General features: G+C 39.4%; 1 protein-coding gene and 1 long non-coding RNA gene across 6 annotated transcripts in view; one reads left to right on the top strand and one right to left on the bottom strand.

Moving 5' to 3' along the window:
- Plch1 (phospholipase C eta 1) overlaps window positions 1–20,869 on the top strand; it is a 277,140-nt gene that overhangs the window by 37,304 nt on the left and 218,967 nt on the right. For 4 of the 5 annotated variants that reach the window (XM_087186404.1, XM_087186398.1, XM_087186397.1 and 1 more), the window contains exon 2: window positions 12,585–12,703. In XM_087186404.1, coding sequence (XP_087042530.1) covers window positions 12,625–12,703 — 79 coding nt within the window. In that variant the 5' untranslated portion in view covers window positions 12,585–12,624. Of the gene's footprint in view, window positions 1–12,582; window positions 12,704–20,869 lie in introns of those variants that run through there. The other variant, XM_087186401.1, reaches the window with a different exon arrangement.
- The window catches only part of LOC147825295 (uncharacterized), a 26,480-nt gene continuing 20,272 nt past the window's right edge, over window positions 14,662–20,869 (bottom strand). Inside the window, exon 4 of the long non-coding RNA XR_015440893.1 lies at window positions 14,662–15,085. This is a non-coding gene — a long non-coding RNA (uncharacterized LOC147825295). The remainder of the gene's footprint in view (window positions 15,086–20,869) is intronic.

Genomic DNA, 20,869 nt, shown 5'->3' with positions numbered 1-20,869 from the left:
CCACTTCCTTCCCCTTTGCCCCTTTTCTTCCTATTTCACATTACCTATTATACATTTTAGTCCTATTTACACTTTCAGTTTCTCACACCAGAGAAACTATTCAGTATTTATACATATGTGTCCTATTTATTTCACTTAAGAGCATTGCCTCAATGTGCATCCACTTAGCTATAAATCTCTCTTAATTTCTCATTTTTTATGGCTGAGTAGTACTCCATTTTATAAAAAAACCACATTTTTTTTATCCAGTCTCCAGTTGATGGGCATTTGGGCTGTTTCCAAGTTTTAGCTATTACAAACTGCACTGCTATGAACATGGGTGCACATATGTCACTGTGGTATGATTCTTTTAATTCTTTGGGGAAGATCCCCAGCAGTGGAATAGCGGGGTCAAGTGGGACTTCCAGTCCTACTTCTTTGAGGTATCTCCATACTGATTTCCACAGTGGTTGCACCAGTCTACACTCCTACCAGCAGTAGACCAGTGTTCCTCTTCCCCCACAGCCTTGCCAGCATTTGTTATTGGTTGATTTCATGATAGCAGCCATTCTTTCTGGAGTGAAGTGGAATCTCAGCATTGTTTTCATTTGCATCTCTCGAATGACCAGTGATGTTGAACATTTTTTCCTGTATTTATTTTCTATTTCTACTTCTTTGTCTAAGAAATATCTGTTCATTTCAGATGACCAATTTTGGATTGGGTCTTTAAATTTGGGAGGTCTGATCTTTTTAAGTTCTTTATAGATTCGAGATAGGAGACCTTTGTCTGAGGAAGAGCAGGTGAAGATGTTTTCCCATATTGTGGGTTGTCTCTTCACAGTGGTGGTGGTTTCTCTTGCTGTGCAGAAGCTTTTTAATAAGAAGAGATCCCATTTGTTGATTGTTTGGGCTAGTTCATGGGCAACTGAGGTTTTGTTCATAAAATCTTTTCCTACACTGATGTCTTCAAGGGTTCTACCTAACCTCTGTTCCAACTGGTTCAGAGTTTCTATTTTAATATTTAGATCTTTAATCCATTTTGATTTTAGTTTAGTGCATGGTGAGAGATATAGGTCTAGTTTGAATCTTTGGCAAGTTGAAGCCCAATTTTCCCAGCACCATTTCTTAAAGAGGCTATCTTGCCTCCAGTGAGGGTGTTTGGCCCCTTTATCGAAGATGAGATGGCTGAGTGTGTCTGGGGTTGTTTCTGCATCTTCTAATCTGTTCCACTGGTCCTCAGGTCTGTTTCTTTGCCAGTGCTATGCTGTTTTTATCACAGTAGCTTTGTAGTAGAGTTGCAGGTTGGGGATTGTGATACCCCCTGCCATGTCTCTGTTACCTAGAATTGCTTTTGCTATTCTGGGTCTCTTCTTGCTCCAAATGTAGTTTTGGATTGTTTTCTCGAGGTCTATGAAGTATGCTGCTGGGATCTCAATTGGAATTGCATTAAATCTACATAGCAGTATTGGAAGTATGGCCATTTTCACTATATTAATCCTTCCTACCCAGGAGCAGGGGATGGCTGTCCATTTTCTGATATCATCTTCAATCTCTCTTTTCAGAGTGCCATAGTTTTCAGAGAAGAGGTCTTTGATTTCTTTCATTAGGATGATTCCTAGGTATTTCATGTTTTTGGATGCTATTGTGAAAGGAATTATTTGCCCTATTTCTCTCTCAGTGAATCCGTCATTCGTGTAGAGGAAAGGTATTGATTTTTGTGTGTTGACCTTGTGACCAGCTACTTGACTGAATGTGGTTATTAAGTCTAGAAGACTTTTGGTGGAGTTCTTGGGGTCTTCTATATGCAGTATCATGTCATCTGCAAATAATGACAATTTGACTTCTTCATTTCCTATCGTTATTCCTTTTATTTCTTTCTCTTGTCTAATTGCTGTGGCTAATGTTTCCAGAGCTATATTGAACAAGAGTGGTGATAGTGGACATCCTTGTCTTGTTCCTGATTTGATTGTGAAGGATTTCAGTTTTTGACCATTTAGTATGATATTGGCTGTTGGTTTTTCATAGATGGCTTCTATCAGTTTGAGGTAGAGACCATCTATTCCAATTTTTTGTAGGGTTTTTATCATAAATGAATGTTGGATTTTGTCAAATGCTTTTTCTGCGTCTATGGAGATAATCATATGGTTTTTGTCCTTGGCTCTATTGATATAGTGTATTACATTGATTGATTTTTGTATATTGAACCATCCCTGCATCCCTGTGATGAATCCCACTTGATCAGGGTGTATGATCTTCTTGATGATCTTCTGCATTCTGTTTGCCAGTATCTTATTAAGGATTTTTGCATCTATGTTTATTAGTAAGATTGGCCTATAGTTGTCCTTTTTGGTTGGGTCTTTCTCTGCTTTGGGGATCAAGGTGATGCTTGCTTCCAGGAATGAATTTGGGAGTATTGCTTCCCTTTCAATTTCGTTGAAGAGTTTAAACAGTAGTGGCAGCAGTTCCTCTCTAAATGTCTTGTAGAATTCAGCAGTGAAGCCATCAGGGCCCGGGCTTTTCTTAGTTGATAAGTTTTTAATTACATTTTCAATTTCATTGGTTGATATTGGGTTGTTCAGAATTTTAAGGTCTTCTTTGTTCAACTTTGGTAATTCATGTGTATCTAGGAATCTGTCCATTTCTTCTGTGTTGTCCATCTTATTGGCATATAGGCTCTGGAAGTAGGTATTGATGATCCTCTGGATTTCTGCTGGATCTGTTGTAATTTCACCCTTTTCATTCCTAATTGCATGGATTTGCATCTTTTCTTTCCTTTTTCTGACAAGTTTGGCTAAAGGTTTGTCAATTTTGTTGATTCTTTTGAAGAACCACCTCTTGGCTTCATTGATTTTTTGTATCGTTCTCTTCGTCTCCATTGCATTGATTTCTCCTCTGATCTTTATAATTTCCTCCCTTGTATGAGCTCTGGGGTTTTCCTGCTCTTCTTTTTCTAGAATCTTGAGGTTCAGCATCAGGTTGTTTAATTGGGCTCGTTCTGTTTTCCTAATATGCGTATTCACTGCTATGAATTTCCCTCCTAAGACTGCTTTCATTGTGTCCCATAGATTCCGATATGTTGTATTGTCCTTGTCATTTAATTGAAGGAACTGTCTGATTTCTTCTTTAATTTCCTCTGTGACCCATTGGTTATTCAGAAGTGTGTTGTTCAATTTCCACGTGTTTATGAGATTTTTTGAGTTTCTTTTGCTATGGATCTCCAGTTTCATCCCACTATGGTCTGATAATATACAGGGGATAACTTCAATTCCTTTGCACTTACTTAAACATGTTCTATGTGTGAGTATGTGGTCTATTTTTGAGAATGACCCGTGTGCAGCTGAGAAGAATGTGTATTCTGATTTTGTGGGGTGGAAGACTCTGTAAACATCTGTTAAGTTCATTTGTTCAAGAGTTTGATTGAGTTCTAGTATTTCATTCCTTAGTTTTAGTCTAGTTGATCTATTTGTGAGTGTGGGGTATTGAGGTCCCCCACTACAATTGTATTAGTGCATATATGACTTTTCATGTCTGTTAGTGTTTGTTTTATATAGTTGGGTGCACTAGTGTTTGGTGCATAGATATTTATGATTGCCATCTCTTCCTCTTGGATTCTTCCCTTTACAAGGATGTAGTGTCCTTCTTCATCTCTCTTAATCAGTGTTGGTTTGAAATCTACTTGATCTGCCAAGAGGATAGCTACTCCTGCTTTTTGGGGGGTTCCTGTCGCATGCAGTATTGTTTTCCACCCTTTAACTTTCAGTCTATGAGTTTCCTTTTGAATTAAGTGTGTTTCTTGTATGCAGCATATTGTTAGATTTTGCTTCTTGACCCATTCTGCCAGTCTATTTCTTTTGATTGGTGAATTGAGACCATTAACGTTGATGGTTATAACTGAAACGTATTGACTTGTCATTGCCATGACTTTTTCTTTTTGTTGGGTTCTCCCCGTTTACATTTAATTTCTTGTCATGCCAGATGGGTTCATTCTGCTTTGCTTCCTGGGGTTGTGATCCTCAATGTCTGTTCCCAGGATATTGTGTCAAATTCTTTGGAGTGCTGGTTTGGTATTCACGAAGTTCCTAAGGTGCTCTTTGTCATGAAAGTATCTTATTTCTCCATCCATTTTGAAAGATAGTTTTGCAGGGTACATCAATCTGGGTTGGAGGCTGTTTTCTTTTAGGGCTTGGAATATGTCACTCCAAGCTCTTCTTGCCTTGATGGTTTGTGTTGAGAAGTCTGCTGTGATTCTGATGGGCTTTTCTTTGCATGTGATTTGTTTCTTTCCTCTAACTGCTTGGAGAACTTTGTTCTTCTGTTGAGTTTCTGGAATCTTAACAATTATATGCCTATGTGTAGATTTGTTTTGATCAAGGCTAGTTCAGTCCTATATGCCTGACTTATCTGTATGTCAAGTTCTTTTCCCCTGCTTGGAAGTTTTCTGCCATTATTTCTGTGAAGAGATTTTTTTATGTGATCTGCACTCTCTCCTGTTTCTTCATTGACTCCAATCAGGCTTATGTTCTTCTTCTTTGCATCATCTAGCAGCTCTTGGATTGATTTCTCATGTTCCCTTATAATTTTGAAGCAATTTTTCTTTTCCTGGTCATTAATTGCAATCTTATCTTCTGTATCTGAAATTCTGTCCTCACATTGGCTCATTCTGCTGTGTAGACTTTCAGTGGAGTTTTTCATGTCCTGGAAATCTCTTTGCATCTATTTTATGGATTCCATTTGTTTCCTGTTTTTGTTATTCCATCATGTTCCTCAGCTCCTCTCTGGATTTATTAATCATGTCTTGCACTAGGGGCACAATTTCTCCTGTTATCTGAGAAATTATTTCTGATTTCATTTTTTCCAGATCCCCTTTTGTTGCCAGTTCAGTGGGTCCAGGTGGTTGAGTATCAGAGTGTTCCATCTCATTTCCCTTTGGGGTTGCTGTAGGTGATCTGGAAGTCTGGTTTTGAGACTTATTTCCTTGTTTTCTCATTTCAACTGGGGCGGGGGCTGTTAGTGCCTGAACAGATTACCTCGTCTGAGGTGGGAGAGGTGGGACAGGGGCCGGGAGCAGCGGTAGGGATGGTGGCCCAAAAGCCCTTTCTTGTGGGCAGAGAACAGCCGGAGGGATGGTGGCCGGGAAACCCCTTTCTCTGGACCAGGAGCAGTGGGACAGTGGCTCAGAAGCCCCTCCCTCTGGGCCGGGAGCAGCGGGACTCAGTACTGTGGTCTGGTGGTCCGGTGTCCTCTGCATCTTTGTAGTGTGGAACCAGGTAGCTGTACAGAGGTGCGGGCTGGGGGTGTTCAGTGGATTGTTGCCGGGGCGTGGGCTGATTCGGCGTGTTCCGCGCGTTTTGCGACCTCGGTAGCGGGTGCTCAGACCTGCCTGTGTACAGCGGGCTGATTTGGCCCATTTACAAATTCTTTGCAAACAGTTGTTAATATCTTCCAATGGTCGATGCTGCCTCCATTGTTGTGTAGCGTTTTAATTTTTCTGTCATAAAAAAATACTGCAGTGAATATCTTCGTATATTCATTTTCATCTGTATCTTTCTTTTGGATATGTTTCCATAAGATGAATTGGTGAACTACAAATTAAGGACTTTCAAGCTCTGCATAGTTATCTTTTACACCAGCTCTTTCAAATATAGCATCCATGCCCCTTTGGAGGGTAGATTGAATCTTACTGCTCAACTAGCTTAGAGCATTTCAGCTCCCAATTGCTTTAAAGAAAAGAAAACACATTAAGAACTTGGGTTTAGTGATGTTGCATGTGAGCCTTAAAAAATGAACAAAGTTCCCTTTTATTTGTTTCCCTTCGTGTGCATAGCTGGGAGGGGGCAAGGATGTGGAATTAGGCTGTTTGCTGAGCACTTTAACAACCAGTTTGGTAGTGCTCAGAAATCTGTGGGAGGTAGGAGAGAGGGCCCTCCATAGGGGAGGCCACCTGTAGTGGCCCTGGGGCTGGACACAGGCTTCTGAACTGCTGTAGAAACTGTTAGCCTGGGCCTGGGCCAGAGGAAGAAGGGGCCTAGACCCTCCCACCACAGCCCTCCTTTATGTAATTCTCTTAATTTGTCTTAAATCTGTAGAGAAATGAGAGAGGAACATGTTTGTTTGAAATCTTAGCTTTTAACTGGATTTAGTTTGAATTCTCAACTTGGGGGGACATCTAGCCTCAGTAATTCCCAAATATGTGTCAGAGAACGAGATATAGAATAGTCTAAGAACTTTTTCCCTATGCCTTCTTGTTTCTAAGTGCTTATGGTTTTATGGACATTACTGTCAGAACCTATTATGTTGCCTTTTATCTCTCTGCAAGACTTAAAGAGAAAGAGATCAGAACTTAAGATATAAGTTAATGATACACAATGATGTCTGAGAGTTCTATCTTTTAGAGTTATTTTAATTTAGAATGAAAGATGAATGGATTAGGGTATTAAGAAGGAGTTGCCTACAATCTCAATTGATGAAATGTGAAATGTTGAGGCTGGAAGGGCTCAGGGGAGAGCAGCTCATTGACTGACACACCTTTTTATGTAGATTAGGCATGGGGTTGTGAAGAGTTTGGCCTGAGACCACATTAGAGGCAGAACTGAGCTTACCTATTGGGCTTTGTGTGTCCAGTCAGGTGTTTTCCCATTGCCGCTGATTCCTTACTACATCCCATAAATTAGTTACTACTATTTCAACAACAGAGAGAGAGAGAGAGAGAGAGAGAGAGAGAGAGAGAGGAGAGATAGTCATTATATTTTGATTTCTGGTTATAGCCTTGTTTCATTTTAATAGCAATTGGGAGAATTCTTGAGCCTCCCAGACAGATTTTTCAATGGTGTCTGGGTAGCAAACTTGGCTTTGTTGTTTTTGAACTTAGCCTAAGTAGCTCATATTCACTCAAATTTCATTTCAAAGCAGCCTCTCACCATCTGATACCCAAAGTACTGACACTTTACTCTGACCATCTCCAGTCCATACACTTCAAAAGCTCTTGACTGCTTTTGCAGGGTATGCAGTTTTTAAATAGTAATGTTTCATTTAGTCATTTCCTTCTGCCTCTTTTTCTTGGACAATAATAGAGTTGCGTTGAAGAGTAGAGATGGAAAGAATTAGTGTCTTGGCTGTCACCAGTAATACAACCCTAGGCTCTTTCCACAGGGAAGCAGAATGTCAGGAAGGAAATGGTGCTGGATGAAAAGTCTAGCCCTGGACTGGGGACAGTGGATTTGGTCAGAAGATGTGTTTGCAGCTTAGTGGTTCCTATTATTCTCTTTGAACTCATGCTCATTGATGTGACTCATGGGGCAATTTTAAGGGTAATTTTAACAAATAAGACACAGAAGGAAATACCGTGTAAACCACGAAGTGATTTACAAATACATATTAAGAAAGAATGCAGGTGGATGGGACTGCAAGCGCTGTTTTCATTTAACTCTTGAAGACGATTTTTAGCCCATGGGTTGCATCAATCTTCTCTTCAATTTATATGACTTTTTTTTTGGTACTGGGGATTGAACTCGGGTCCTTGTGCTTGTGCAGCAGGCGGTGAAACCACTGAGCTAAATCCCTGGCCCTATATGACTTTTTAATTATTATTACTGCCCTAGAATTTTTGCAGTTGATTAAATTTGTTTTTACATCATTTTTATGTTCTGTAGAAGTATGTTCATTGATGGTATTACAGGGAGCTAAGTTAGATAGAAATTAATAGACAGAGAGATGGGCCCTCAGAGAGTCAGGGCAAAAGATGAGAACACGCCAAAACTGTGGCTGGAGGCACAGCCGTTGAAGGCCAGGCCTCAAGATAAAGATGTAATGACCAGGCCTACATGCCTCCCTGAGGGATAAACAGCAACTTGAGATTGTACTGATTGGTATCACCTGGTCCAGTAAAGTCCAGATAGACATCTTTCACCCAAGTGGGTGACAAGAACATCTAGACCCAGTCAGCAGGTGGGTGACTAGAGCATCCAAACCCATCCCTTCCTGAAAATGCCTTTGTTTTTTCCATGTACCCTTTTATGTGACTCACTTCACAGATCCTATAGACTGTAGTTTGACCCGTGTCGTACCTACATTGTGACTTTGCTTTGTAAAATACTCCTGACAGGGCCGGGATTTAGCTCAGTGGCAACGCATCTGCCTTGCAAGAGCAAGGTCCTGAGGTCCATCCTTGGTACAGCCAAAAAAAAAAAAATTATCCCTGCCAAATGCCTTGGTGGCAACCCACTTCTGGGACCCTTCCAGTCTTTCAGAAGCTCTCTCTCAATAAATGTTTCCTGCTCTTAATCTCCTTTGTCCCTTGGAATTCATTCTTCGATATCAGGGGACATGAACTTGGGACATCCACAGCTGGCAGGTTGGGAGTTATATTTTTCCTATATCAGTGGGACTAGAGTGTCACAACATATTAGCAAGTTATTAAGTGAAAAAAGTAGACTACTAAATAATAGAATGTAGTTTTTTTTTTAAGAAGTAGACTATAGTATCCATGGTAGTTGTCACTGGGTGGTAAGTGATACAACACAAGTTTTTTGAGCTTCTCTGGAACTTTACCATTCACTTAAAAAACTCCTGCTTAGGGATGGTGGCACTGGTACCTGTAGTCCAGTTGCTGAGGCTGAGGCAGGAGAACTGCTTGAAACCAGGAGTTCAGGACAGCTTGGGAAACACAGCAACATTCCATCTCTTGTAAAAAAACAAAACTCATTTGAAACTAGTTTTAATAACAATTAGTTGTTTATATACCTGATGTTCTTTAGTCACTGTAATTTGTTAATTTTGTGAGTCATTTTAAGGATTAGGAATCTATATGTTCTATTTATAACATGTAAATATTTATAGAGCCCTAAATGCGACATCTTAGGATGTGCAGTATTTTGTAAGCTTAAAAGAAAGTTAAAACAAAAAAGGGCAGTCAATCAATTTAAAACATGTTTTCTTTTGCCAAAATACTAACCAAACAACTTCAAATTTGGTGTGTGCGGTGGAAGCGCATCTCATTGCACACATTGGGTCATGAAGCATTCAAAAGACCTTCTGACTGCTGAAGGTGGTTTTCCCACCAGCTTTGTCTAATAGCTGGCAGCAATATCTTGCAATTCACATGCTCTTTCTGGGCCTCATTTTCCTTCTGGCTATGCTGTAAGACATTTTGATTAGCTCATGTTTAACATCCCTTTCTGTTGCTTCCCCTTAGTGAGCACTAGGCTAGGATCCTTCTAAATCTAAAACTAAGATGGTTTTATCGCACACCTCTCTCTTTTCCTTCCTCAACCCTAGACACTGCATTCATCATCTCTACCTTCATTACTATGTCTCTAAGTTTTGAAATAATTTCATTCGGGAGGCCAAAGACAGCATGTCCTTCCATCAGTCTCTGACTGGCAGGAATCCAGGAAACGGGGCATGTAAAATTCTGATGATGTTTTCTGAGAGCCAGGAGTGTGTGCAGTATCTGAGCCTGGCACTCAGCGGAGCTTAGATCCTGCTCCACAGCCCTTTTACATTTTTTTTTTTTTTGAGACAGGATCTCATTCCTCCTGCCTCAGCCCCTTAGAGTGTCTTATTACAGGCATGTGCCATGACACCTGGGTTTATTTTGAGACAGTGTCTCAGTAAATTGACCAGGTGGAATTTAGGATCTTCCTGCCTCAGTGCCTTTAGGTGTGTGGCATCGAGCTCACCTTGGGGTTTCTTTTCTAAAGGCACTAATGCCAGTCATGAAGGTGGAATCCACATGCCCCACCTGTTCATGAGGGGGACACAGACAATAAGGCCATAGTGCCAATGTGATTGGTGCAGGCTGCGGCTGAGGGCCCTGCTAGCAGCTAGCGCACTTGACTCTGGGCCTCCTTACAGTGTGGTGGCTGATTCTCTAGGCACACATTCTGAGAGACAGGGTACCAGGCAGAAGACTTACCCTTGTTATGACCTGGCTTTGGAAGACTCATAGCATCAATTCTGGCTGATTTTATTGTTATAAATGAGTCACTGAGTCCAGTCCATATTTGAGAAAAAGTGAACTTAGATTCCACCCTTTAAAGAATATGTAGGAATTTACAGGCCATATTTTAAAGCCACCACATTATGTAGCAGTCTAGTTCCTTCTGGTGTATTATGACTAGAATCTTGAGTTTGGAGTCTGAAGATATGATTTCAAGGCCTTTCTGTCTTTTCCTAGAAGCATGGGTAAGTCACTTAATCTCTTTAGTACCATCTTCTCTTTTGTGGTAGAGGGAACTAACAGTGTGTTTCAGAAGATTAATAAGGGTCAAATGAGGGTCATGTATGCGCATGTGTTTTGCTAACTATAAACAAATGTGTGTTACTCTTTCTTCTTCTGATTTTACTACCTTATTCCTTGGATTGTCAGTGAGCATATAGGTTAAAATAAAAAAGTGACAACTTGAAACTATAAGATCAAGTTATAAGGAAAAATAAGCATGAATATAGAGTTGTTTAATTCCACATAAATTAAAATATTTCTAAAATAGATCATAAATACATGTTTTATAGGAAATATCTGTTATTACTGAAATTTACTTTTTTTTTGGAACAGGCCAGCCTGAATTACATAGTGAGACTCTGTCTCAAACTGGTGGTGATCCTCCTGCCTCAGCCTCCTAAGATTGGGAGGCTCATGTAATAATGTGCACCACACTCGGCCTGAAATTTATTAGAATCAACTAAATACTGTTATTACTGAAAATTATTTCCAATTCTTGGAAAAAGATTTCTCATTAAAAATATAGAAGACTAGCAAATTATATATGTTGGAATAGAAATAGAATGATACACACCACAAATATGTAGCCATTCCAGGAAAGGAACATGAGATAAGAGAAGAGGGGACTTCTGTTTAAAAAAAGAATTACTAAATTTCAGTATTGTTTGAGTTTTATTTTTTAAATTAATAAATATAAATAACAGCTTGTCTTTCTCCCTCCTCTCCTTCCTGTTTTTCCTTCCTAACTTCCTTCCTTGTACTGGGGATTGAACTGCGCTGGCCTTTCAATTTTTTTTTCTGAGACAGAGTTTTGCTAAGTCACTAAATTGGCTTGGCTGGTCTTGAATGTGTGATCCTCCTGCTTCAGCCTCCCAGAGTGCTGGTATTACAGGGGTGAGTCACCACACCTGGCCACTTATTTATTTATATGTAGTGGTGAAGACTGAACCCAGGGCCTTATGTGTGCTAAGCACATGTTCCACCACTAAGCTATATAGTACCCCCAGCCCTAATATCATTATTTATTTAACTAAAAATATGTTTTTAAAAGAAGAGATCTTTGTACCATTACAGTATGGGTTAGGGAGAGGGCAGAGGTGGGGCTGTTTCAATAATCAGCTATTTTCTACCGATTTATACAAATGGTTCCACACAGTGTGAGACTCCCTCAGGCTTAGGGAGTTGGATAAGCAGTCAGACTTAGCCAGATCGGGTCAAAACAAGGACAGTTGGGGATCCAGATGTGTGGCCTGAGGAAAAGTGGGATAGGCTGGAGTTAAGTAAGATGCCCTTTGGGGAAAGTTAAGGATGGGCACCAGGGAGGCAAGGAGAAACTCAGGCACAAGCTTTAGGAGCTGTCACCAATTGTTCCATTAACACAGAGACAGTGCTGTGATAATTTATTGTTTTCACTAAGCCACTAACTTCATCCTGTAATACTTTTACAAAACTCTAGATGGCTTTAGTAGGACAGATGACAAAATGTTTTCTGTCTGTAGTTTTTGCTTTCCTTGCTTGGTTTTGCCTACTTTTATTTTGGGAGCAGAAAGGAGATTGGAATTCTGAAAAGTTGCTTTAGCCAAATCCTGTGAACAAAGGGATCCTTGTTTGGGGTTATGCACATCAGCTTTTGGAGGAGTTTAATTCATCAGCTCGGATCTCTGCTTTCAAGTTCTTGCTCTAGTTAGCACTGTGTTCCTCTGTGTCTGTGGAGGTGGGAATCTTGTGAAGGAGAGGCACTGCTAGCTCAGTGTGCCTGGGCCCTGTGCCCTGCTCTAGTTACACCAATAAGTTCAGCCTGCGCGGATCCAGGCACTAGTGGTCCTAAACAAACACCTGGAACAAACAAAAAAGAGTCAGGCAGGGTTTTCTTTTTTAAGGTGCTTGGCTTATCCATGACTACACAGACATTATTCATTTCTAATATTTTTGAGAATTGATCACTTGGTTCACAGAACGGTACCAACACAAGAGTCAAAAGTTGGGAATGACGGCCTCCTCACCTGAGAATGAAATTTCCCAACATGTTAGCAGCACTGGCTGCTTTGGGATCTGGTGGGATGGGGTGAGGCCTGGAGAACATGAACGGTCCCTGAAACTTGCCCCTTGGTGGTCCATGTATTTTCCCACAAGACAGCAGAAACTTTGATATTTGCTGGTGCTGTTTCAAAAAGTTATTGTCTTGGTTTGCTAAATGACATTCGAGCTTCAGGGAAGACCTGTGAGAATTTTTTAGGTCCTGGGAGACTCCTGCTCTACGTGTGGAGTGCTAAGCTGTGTGTGTTGTCTTACAGTGCTGGGCAACTGATTAATGGCACTGTGCTACCAGTGTGAGTATGTGGCTGCTGTTTTCTTCATTTCTGCCTTATTCTGTTTCCCCTGACAGGACATTTTGGTTTTGATGGTGTGCCAGAAATCTTCAGACAATGAGTTACTGGAACTTGGAGAAAAGGAACTGTGTGCAGTACCGCAGGCATTTTCTGGTGGACAACGGTGTATTTCATGGTGAGCTGTCTATTGTATTTGTGTGATTGGGTCTTTCATTTTGTTTCTGACAGCACTTTTATTCTACATTCTATATGGAAACACAGTGTAATTGTTGGGCTGAACCAAGAGTATCAGGTAACTTGTTTATGGTTAATTACCCAAAAAACTCCCACTGCACATGTCGTTAGCAATGTGCTCCACCTCAATAACAATAATGAAATTTTTTAAATGCTTTCCCTCTTCTGCTACACTGTGGACTCCAGTAATATTTCTTCCTGATGTTTGTAATTATTTTGAGCAAGGCCCGTAGTAGGTGTTCAATTAATAATTGTGGATCACCAATCAGCACTTATTACCAGCATGGTGTGTGTCTTCTAAACGCAAATGTTAAAGGGTGCAATGGTCGCCTGTTTTAGACACTAATTAAAAAGAAGTCCCCCCTTCATTGCTGTTTTTTGGAACTTTAAGACTTATCTGCATATCAGGCTACATATAAAACCACAGTAGAAAAGTTTACCACATTTAATCATTACTATCAGGGTAGATTACTAAAGCCATGAATCAGAGAATAATCAATATTAGTCATTTTAATAGCAAAAGAAGAATTGCCTCTACACAGCTGACATCTGTTTGTATTGTGGTAATGCAGTCAGAGATAAGCTCTGTCAATCTGGTTATCAGGATACTTGTGAGAGAAATTTATTTAAGAGTCAAAGATTTGTGTGGCACCAGAATTTTTGAGTAGTCTCCATTGGAAGTCAGTGGAGTTATAAAGGGAAGTGAGATTTCACAAAATGTGGAGTGCTGTTTAACAGAATCTTATAATCTAAGCTGCTTTTAACTTTTTTGGGGGGGGTACCGGGGATCGAACTCAGGTCCTTGAGCTTGTGCAGCAGGCAGTGAAACCACTGAGCTAAATCCCTGGCCTGCTTTTAACTTTCTAAAGTTGATTTTTCTTTCCCAATTTGGCGACAGTCTTAATGTGTGTTATTGCTTTCAATTAAGTTTAAGATAAAAAACACAATTTTAGAGTTTACCATGTTTTCTTTTGTAACATTTGTTGTATCACCTTGTTACAGTACAAGGGAAAAGAAAAGGAAACAGAGATGAAATGACTGCTGAAGCTGGCAGAGCTGGTTATTTGCAAGGTCAAAATAAAAACTCCTGCCTGTACCCTTCCAGACTGGCTCTCTTGTTGTTGTTGCAATGAAGTGCTCTTAGCAGGGAGATGGGGAACTGGAACTTAAAAATTTGGAGTGAGGTTCTGCTTGGCTGTTTTTGAATCTAGTGCCAGGGTCCTGTTCATTGCTTTGTCTTTTTTAGGCCTAGTGCTCGTTGGGTGGTATTTTCTATTAGGATTTTATTTATGTATTTTAGGAAATGAAATCTCACTATGTTGGCCAGGATGACTTCAAACTCCTGGGCTCAAGCAGTCCTTCTGTCTCATTCTTCCAAGTAGCTAGACATACATCACTATGTTAGGCTAGCTTTGTTTTAAAAAAGGACAAATATGGTAATTGAAGAAGCACAGGAGTTAGAAGAAGTAGATTTATTTTTCCAAGCTTTATTTTATTCCAGTTTTAAAATTCAGATTTAAATGTCTTAAATTCATTATTATTTTCATTATTTTAAATGCCCTTTTCCTGAATCTCAAAAGCTATAACTTAAAAACAATTTTAATATAAATTAATGACTATATTCCAATTAGTATATGACTATTTTGTAGATTCTTTATGTGAAGGGCTTGCTGGACATTGTTATATTGAATCCTTTCAACATTTTGCAATAGTTATTGCTATTACTATTATTATTATTTTAACTTATTGAGATAAAATTTCTCTATGTAGCTCATTCTGGCCTCAAACTTACTCTATGGCCCAAAGCTGGCCTCAAACTCATGATCCCCCTGTCTTAGCCTCCTCAGTGCTGGAACAACAGTAACTATTAATCTCATTTTATGGATGGAGGAACTGAGGCTTGTGGAGGTTTTGAAGTGGTGATCTGAAATTCAAATCTTGGTTTGCTTGACTCCAAAACCCCACTGTTTCTTTTCTTCCATGCTGCTATTCAACTTTAATAGGGAAACTAATACTCTGAGAGGTTTAAATTTTATTCAACAGTATTTGTCTGTTATTAGTTAGCAATGGAAAAATTTGAACAAATTATATAAATTCTCCAGGAACTCACTTCTCTGTAAAATAAGCATGTTGGTCTTGATGGTTTTGTTAGGTTCTTTCTACTTCTAATCTCTGAAATACCATTGAAATATTTCTTTCTTTCTTTTTTTTTTTTTTACTTTTTTTATTGCTACATTTTAGATATACATAATGATAACATTCATCATAGGGAATTTGTACCTGTAGATGATATATCTTTCTTCTTCTTTTTTTCCCCATTCCCCTAAAAAAAAAGAATAGAAGGAAAACATAGAAACAAATCTTTTGTAAATAAGGAGAAAATGAGGGGTTGAAGGAAGAAGAGGGGAATGAAGTATTTCTGAGAATTACAGTTACTGCATTTTGTGATACACAAGGGGGCAGTAGAGTACTTAAAATAGGATTATTATTCAAATGTACTTCTGAACGGATTTAGAGATATTAAATCCTCTCAAGATTAAAAGGATCAGAGCCATTTAGAATTATGATTCTATCTCCTTATAATACTGTAGAAGCTTTAAGTGTTTCTGATAGCATAGAGTATTGTTTTGGACTTCTATGCCCAAGGAGATGTGGTACATTAGACAGAAAGGTGCTTTTTGCTTTTGCTCTACCTCTGCAGAAAACCAAAGCCAGTTACAATAGAAACTTGTTGAATTTATGGGAGAGTTGTCAGAAGTCTGTATATTTTCCACTAAGTGAACTGTAGTGATAATATCTTTGTTTAGGATTTCAGAATATTTGTGAGAGAGGAAAGTGTCAGGAAACATTAAGTCACAACATGGAGGGGCTTCTAGTGCAGAAGGTGAACATTCTGATCCTGCTTTTTTTTTTTTTTGGTACCAGGGATCAAACTCTGGTCCTCTAAATCCCTGGCCCTGACCCTGCTTTTTGTATACTAACTTGGCTGTATATGTTAATAGCTCCCTGTATAGAATCAGATCAATCTAAATAAAAACAAAACCTCTTTCAACATAAACAGAAAAGAACAATTCCCCTCATTAACAAGATAAAGGGATTTTGGAATATGCAGACTTGGATGATGTGCAAAGGTGCTAGCCATAATCTCTTTGTACATACAGATGTAAGCAGTGTTCCTAGCAGAAAAGAACTCCATTAAAATGAGTACTCTGGGGCCAGGATTTAGCTCAGTGGTTTGCTGCCTGTCTCTTAAGCACAAGGTCCTGAGTTTGATTCCTGGCAGCAAAAAAAAAAAAAAAAAAAAAAAAAAAAGAGTACTCTGTGGGCCAAAATAAAAGTAAAAATGAAAATGTAGTATTTTCACCTCTTATAGGTTATAAAGCATAATCCTAAGCCTCATTTTCTGAGCATAGAGCCAGTATATTCTCATTGGAAACAACTTAGAATATTACAACCCAAAGAAGAAGAGACTATTAAATCCACTGGAAATTGGCTGCATATGTCCAGAATTTTGTCTGTTATTTTATCTTCCTAATATTTCTGACGCAGGAAGGACTATTTGGAAAAAACTGAGAAATATCTGCTGACCAACAGAAATGAGCTGGTTGAATTAAACTTAGTTGTATGGTCAGTAATGATACCTTGTTAGGAATCTTAAATTTTCACATTTCTCGCTACCTTTTCCCAGATGTTTGGGGAACATGTTGAATCCAAAGGGATTTAAATCAATCAAAGAAGCTAATTGCTGGGGTTTCCCTCCTACGTGGCTTTTATTTTCCTAAAATGCTTCAGAAAAAATTTGAACAAAAATTTTGGGCAGTATAAACCTTGCCTCAATGGCTTATACTTTCAGTGAATTATTCTGATTTGAAAATTGCCTATTTCTTTAGCTACTTATCTTGATTATAGAGAATTACAATCTGTTTTCTTGATCTGGGATATAGTCTTGATTGTTAAACCAGAGATCACTATACTCGCAATGAATGTGTGTAATTTCTTATGCACATAAGATTGTCCAGGGCCAGGGATTTAGCTCAGTGGTTCCGGCGCCTGCCTTTCAAGCACAAAGTCCTGAGTTCGATCCCTGGTACCAAAAAAAAAAAAGATTGTCTAAACATTGAAGCTCCTTAATAGAATATGATTGTGTTACTGACTAGCATGAGTTCTTAGCTACATGTGGGATGGAAATCAGACATGAGCTGATTCCTAAGCCACTTTTGACCATCACTGTTATCTCCCTTCTTCTTCAGGGGTTTCTAAAGGGGATGGTCCAAGATGTTACCATTGGCTGAGGGTTCTCGTTCAGTTCATACAGAAAGCACAGACAGAGTGACAAAGCCCTGCTCTTTTAATGTTAGCAGCCCTGAGCTTTCAGTGCACCTTAGAGCCAGCAGCTACTGACAGGCTTCAGGAACTTTTCTGGCCACTAGAGACTGTGGCTCCTGGCAATTCTCCATTACTCTGTCATTTACTGCTGCTAGGCACCGTAAATGTTACTGCAAGTGACCAGCAGCCTTTGGTGTCACTGGCTTTCAGAGTACCAGCCCAACATGCTCTACTGGCAAAACTTCACTTATCTTTAAGCAGGGGTGTGTGTGTGTGTATGTGTGTGTGTGTGTGTGTGTGGCATGTGTTTATGTGTTGTATGTGTTTGTGTGTTGTGAATATTTGTGTGTTATGTGTATTTGTGTAGGGGTAGTCAGGGACTCCTCTTGACCATGGAAAAAATCATTAGCTAGGACTGACACACAAGCTTCAGGATAAACATGATTATATTGAAAAAGAAGATTCCCTTCACTGAATATCTGTCTTACTAGAAGAAAAGAAGAATGCCAAATCTAGCCTGGTAAAAATAGGAAGAGAATGAAATTATGCAGAAGTAAATTAAGAGTTCCAATTAATTTAGGCCAGTTTATTAGCAAGTCATGGCTTTGTCAGCCTACCTGCTTTAGAGGCAGATTTTATGTTAGTATAACCTTTCTTTTAAAAATTTTTTATTAGTACCTGTTTGCAATACATAATGATTACATTCATTGTGGGGAACTGGTACATGTTCACAACACAATCTTTATTTTTTCCCCCCTTCCCCACCACTCCTCCTCCCTTAAAAAAATATTTTTTTCCAGCATTGAATTGATTTATTCATTCTATAAGTCCCTGTGAAGTTAAGAGCCGTTTCTTTACTGAGTCAAAGCCTAGTTTTACCAATCAGGGACAGTATAAGCATCTTTTCCTAGTAAAGTCCAGTCATTTAAAATTCCTGTAAATGCATTGATAGTTGAGATTTTGTGAGCATCAGTAAAGTCAACTGGATTATCTTTAGACTCTTGGAGAGGAAGGAACATTAGAAGGAAAAAATTTCAAAGAAAAGTCAAGAGAAAGGGTTAAAAAATAGGTCTTAAGGGAGAAAATGCACTTGAGCCATTTACATTTTATAAGTTATAACAGAAGTAATTCTGGAAGCTTTGCCCACTGGATTCCTGTTGTGGCCCACTCAAGCCTCCTCAGCCCCACTGATGGCCACCAAGGAGACAGCGATGCCCAAGTGCATCGCACACTAGATGCTGCCTCAGTGAAAGTGCAGTCAAAGTACAGGTGTGGACCTTGTGGGGGCTGCCTCCAGATGGGTTCTCTTCCATGAATTGTTCTCTTTGGGACTACAATTTCCACATCAACAAGTTCCCGGGATTGAGGCAAAGGACCTCTAAACCCCTTTCTAAATGCTACAATTTTAAGAAATGCTTTGTTCTTTACTTCCTCTGCTCACCCTACTTTTTTTTTTTTTTTTGGATACTGGGGATCAGGGATCGAACTCGGGACTTTGCCCTTTTGAGGCAGGCGCTGGAACCACTGAGCTAAATCCCCAGCCACCCTACTTTTAAATAGAGGATATTTGGGGAATTTTATGTGAATTAAATGACCAGGTTTATACTCTTTTTTTTTTTTCCTGTCTGAGGAAAATCATAGCTATTCATAATAGGATTTAGAGAAGTGGAATGTAAGAAAACAAAGCATATGAACTTTAAAACGAACTGTCATAAAACATACTTGTTCTTTAATCTTTTGGGAATGTGTGCTCTTCCTTGAGTTTTCAGAGATGAGAAACTCTTCAATGAAAGCCTCAATGAAATGCTATTTATATTTTAAAATTTTAAATTCATTTCTCTTTTTCCTTTCTCTGATTGGCATTCTCGATTTAGTGTAATATATATATGTATTTTTTTTTGGTGTACTATATATTTGAAATTGTTTTATTTTTTTCCCAATGAGTGCTTTAAAAAGCATTCTGTTCCATTGAACTATCTTGGCTAAACTCTTTGTAGCTACTTTTGGATTTTGAGGGTTTGATCCATTTTAAAACTTTAATCTGAAACTCATTTAATCTGAAACTCATTTACCCCACCTCTCCATAACCCCTGACCTGGCTGTTGGTGGCTGAGAAGGAGGGGAGCTTCTCCTGTCTCCTGTCTCTGTCCTCCTTCCTCTGAAGACAAATTCAGGGCCTTTCTAGACAGGTTTGGTACAAGGAAGAAACATGCGGACAAAAGTCTGCTATCCCACACTGTGTCACTGATGGTGAGGAGCTCCAAACTCTCTCTGGTTCCATCATTTATGGATGTTTGATTCCACCCTGGCCCTGCTGTCACCAGCATTCTTTAGAGAGGACCCACTCTCCCATCACCTCTTCTGTGTTCCCAATTCCCTTTTGCTAGTGCATGGCTTTCCTTGACCCGAGGCAGTAAGGCAGCTGTCTGTTCCTTACTCTTTCTCTTATCTCCACGTTTTTTTTCTTCACATGGAACTCTGTGGACTGCCAGGGACAGTGGAAAATGGAATGGGTATGAAGTTCTCCCTTCTTCTTCCCAGACCTATTGACTGCAGTCTCTTCTCACAGTGTTATGGGGGGGCTGCTCCCTTAAGCCTCCACCTGAAGAAATCTGAGTCATTCAACTGTAGTTCTTCCTTTGCTTGTTTTTGAGAGGGAGGGGTGTGACTTCCTGTCTCACTCATCAGGGTGCTGTCCTTGCCATCCTGGGCACTTTGGCTGTTACCCATATAATGGGGCACAGGCAGTGTGGTGCGTATGGAATCCCATTGCCCAGCCCCCTCTCAATTTTCCTTGGACTCCTAGAGCCACTCCTGGCGGGAATTTGTCTGCTAGCGTTTTAGATTAGGGTCCCTAAGGTATTGGTATTTTATTCTGTGCGTGCATTTTATAAGGTTGTCTAGTGGATTAATCAGAACCAAACAAAGATCGCTATCTATAAAAAAAAAAATCTGTGTTGAGATACCTCAGCGTTAACCTTGTCTCCTCACTGGGAATCAAAATCAGTGAAAAGATTTCTCTGGGAAACTGGTCCCATATCTGTCCAATTCTCTATGGCGAGTTCATTCACATTCTGTAATGATAGAAGAGGTGAAAGGTCCCTGTAGGGTACCCAGCAAAATGGCAAATTGAAGGTCTGGGTTGTGGCCCAGGTAGGTGAGAAGTAACAATGTTCATTGTTCAGAGCTTTAGCTCTAATTGTCTAAAACAAGCCTATTTGCTTTCAAGAAAGCTCTTTGGCTGGCCCTTTCGACTGGACTCTCAAGTTCTTTTTCTTAAACTGTGGCCACTGAGAGGTCAGCCAAATAGAAAGGCTCTTGATTGTCTTATTTCTTTATGCGTGGAATACCAATTTTCTAATTACTTAATTAGAAAGAAAAATAATGTGTTTAATAAAGTTAACTTTCCTTCAGACTTGCAGACTTCTCATGTTTTAAGTGTTTACTTAATGAGAATTATTTCCCCTCAGACCTGTGTTACAAATTTAAGCCTTTGTTTCTCAAGCCGCATTTCCATAATTATAATTAATTTTCCTTTGCTCTCTCATTTTCCCAATTGTCTTTCCCACTCTTTGCCTAATGTATGCAAAGAGATTGACAAAAGGATGAAATATCTTTCTATCAGTAGACTCAGGGTTCTTCCAGAGCATTATAATTATTTAATTTAGTTGCATAAAAGATCCAGATTTTTTTCTTGGGCCACAGCAATAATTATTAGTGATTGCATTTGTAATCATGAAAACCTCCTGCCTCCCATCTGTCAAAACAAAGCTGAAAAACT

This window comes from Heterocephalus glaber, unplaced genomic scaffold, assembly GCF_053883595.1.
Source record: "Heterocephalus glaber isolate CG9 unplaced genomic scaffold, H.glaber_assembly_v1.0 deba00001504, whole genome shotgun sequence".
Lineage (NCBI taxonomy): Eukaryota > Metazoa > Chordata > Mammalia > Rodentia > Bathyergidae > Heterocephalus > Heterocephalus glaber.
This window is presented reverse-complemented; position numbering and strand designations above follow the sequence as displayed.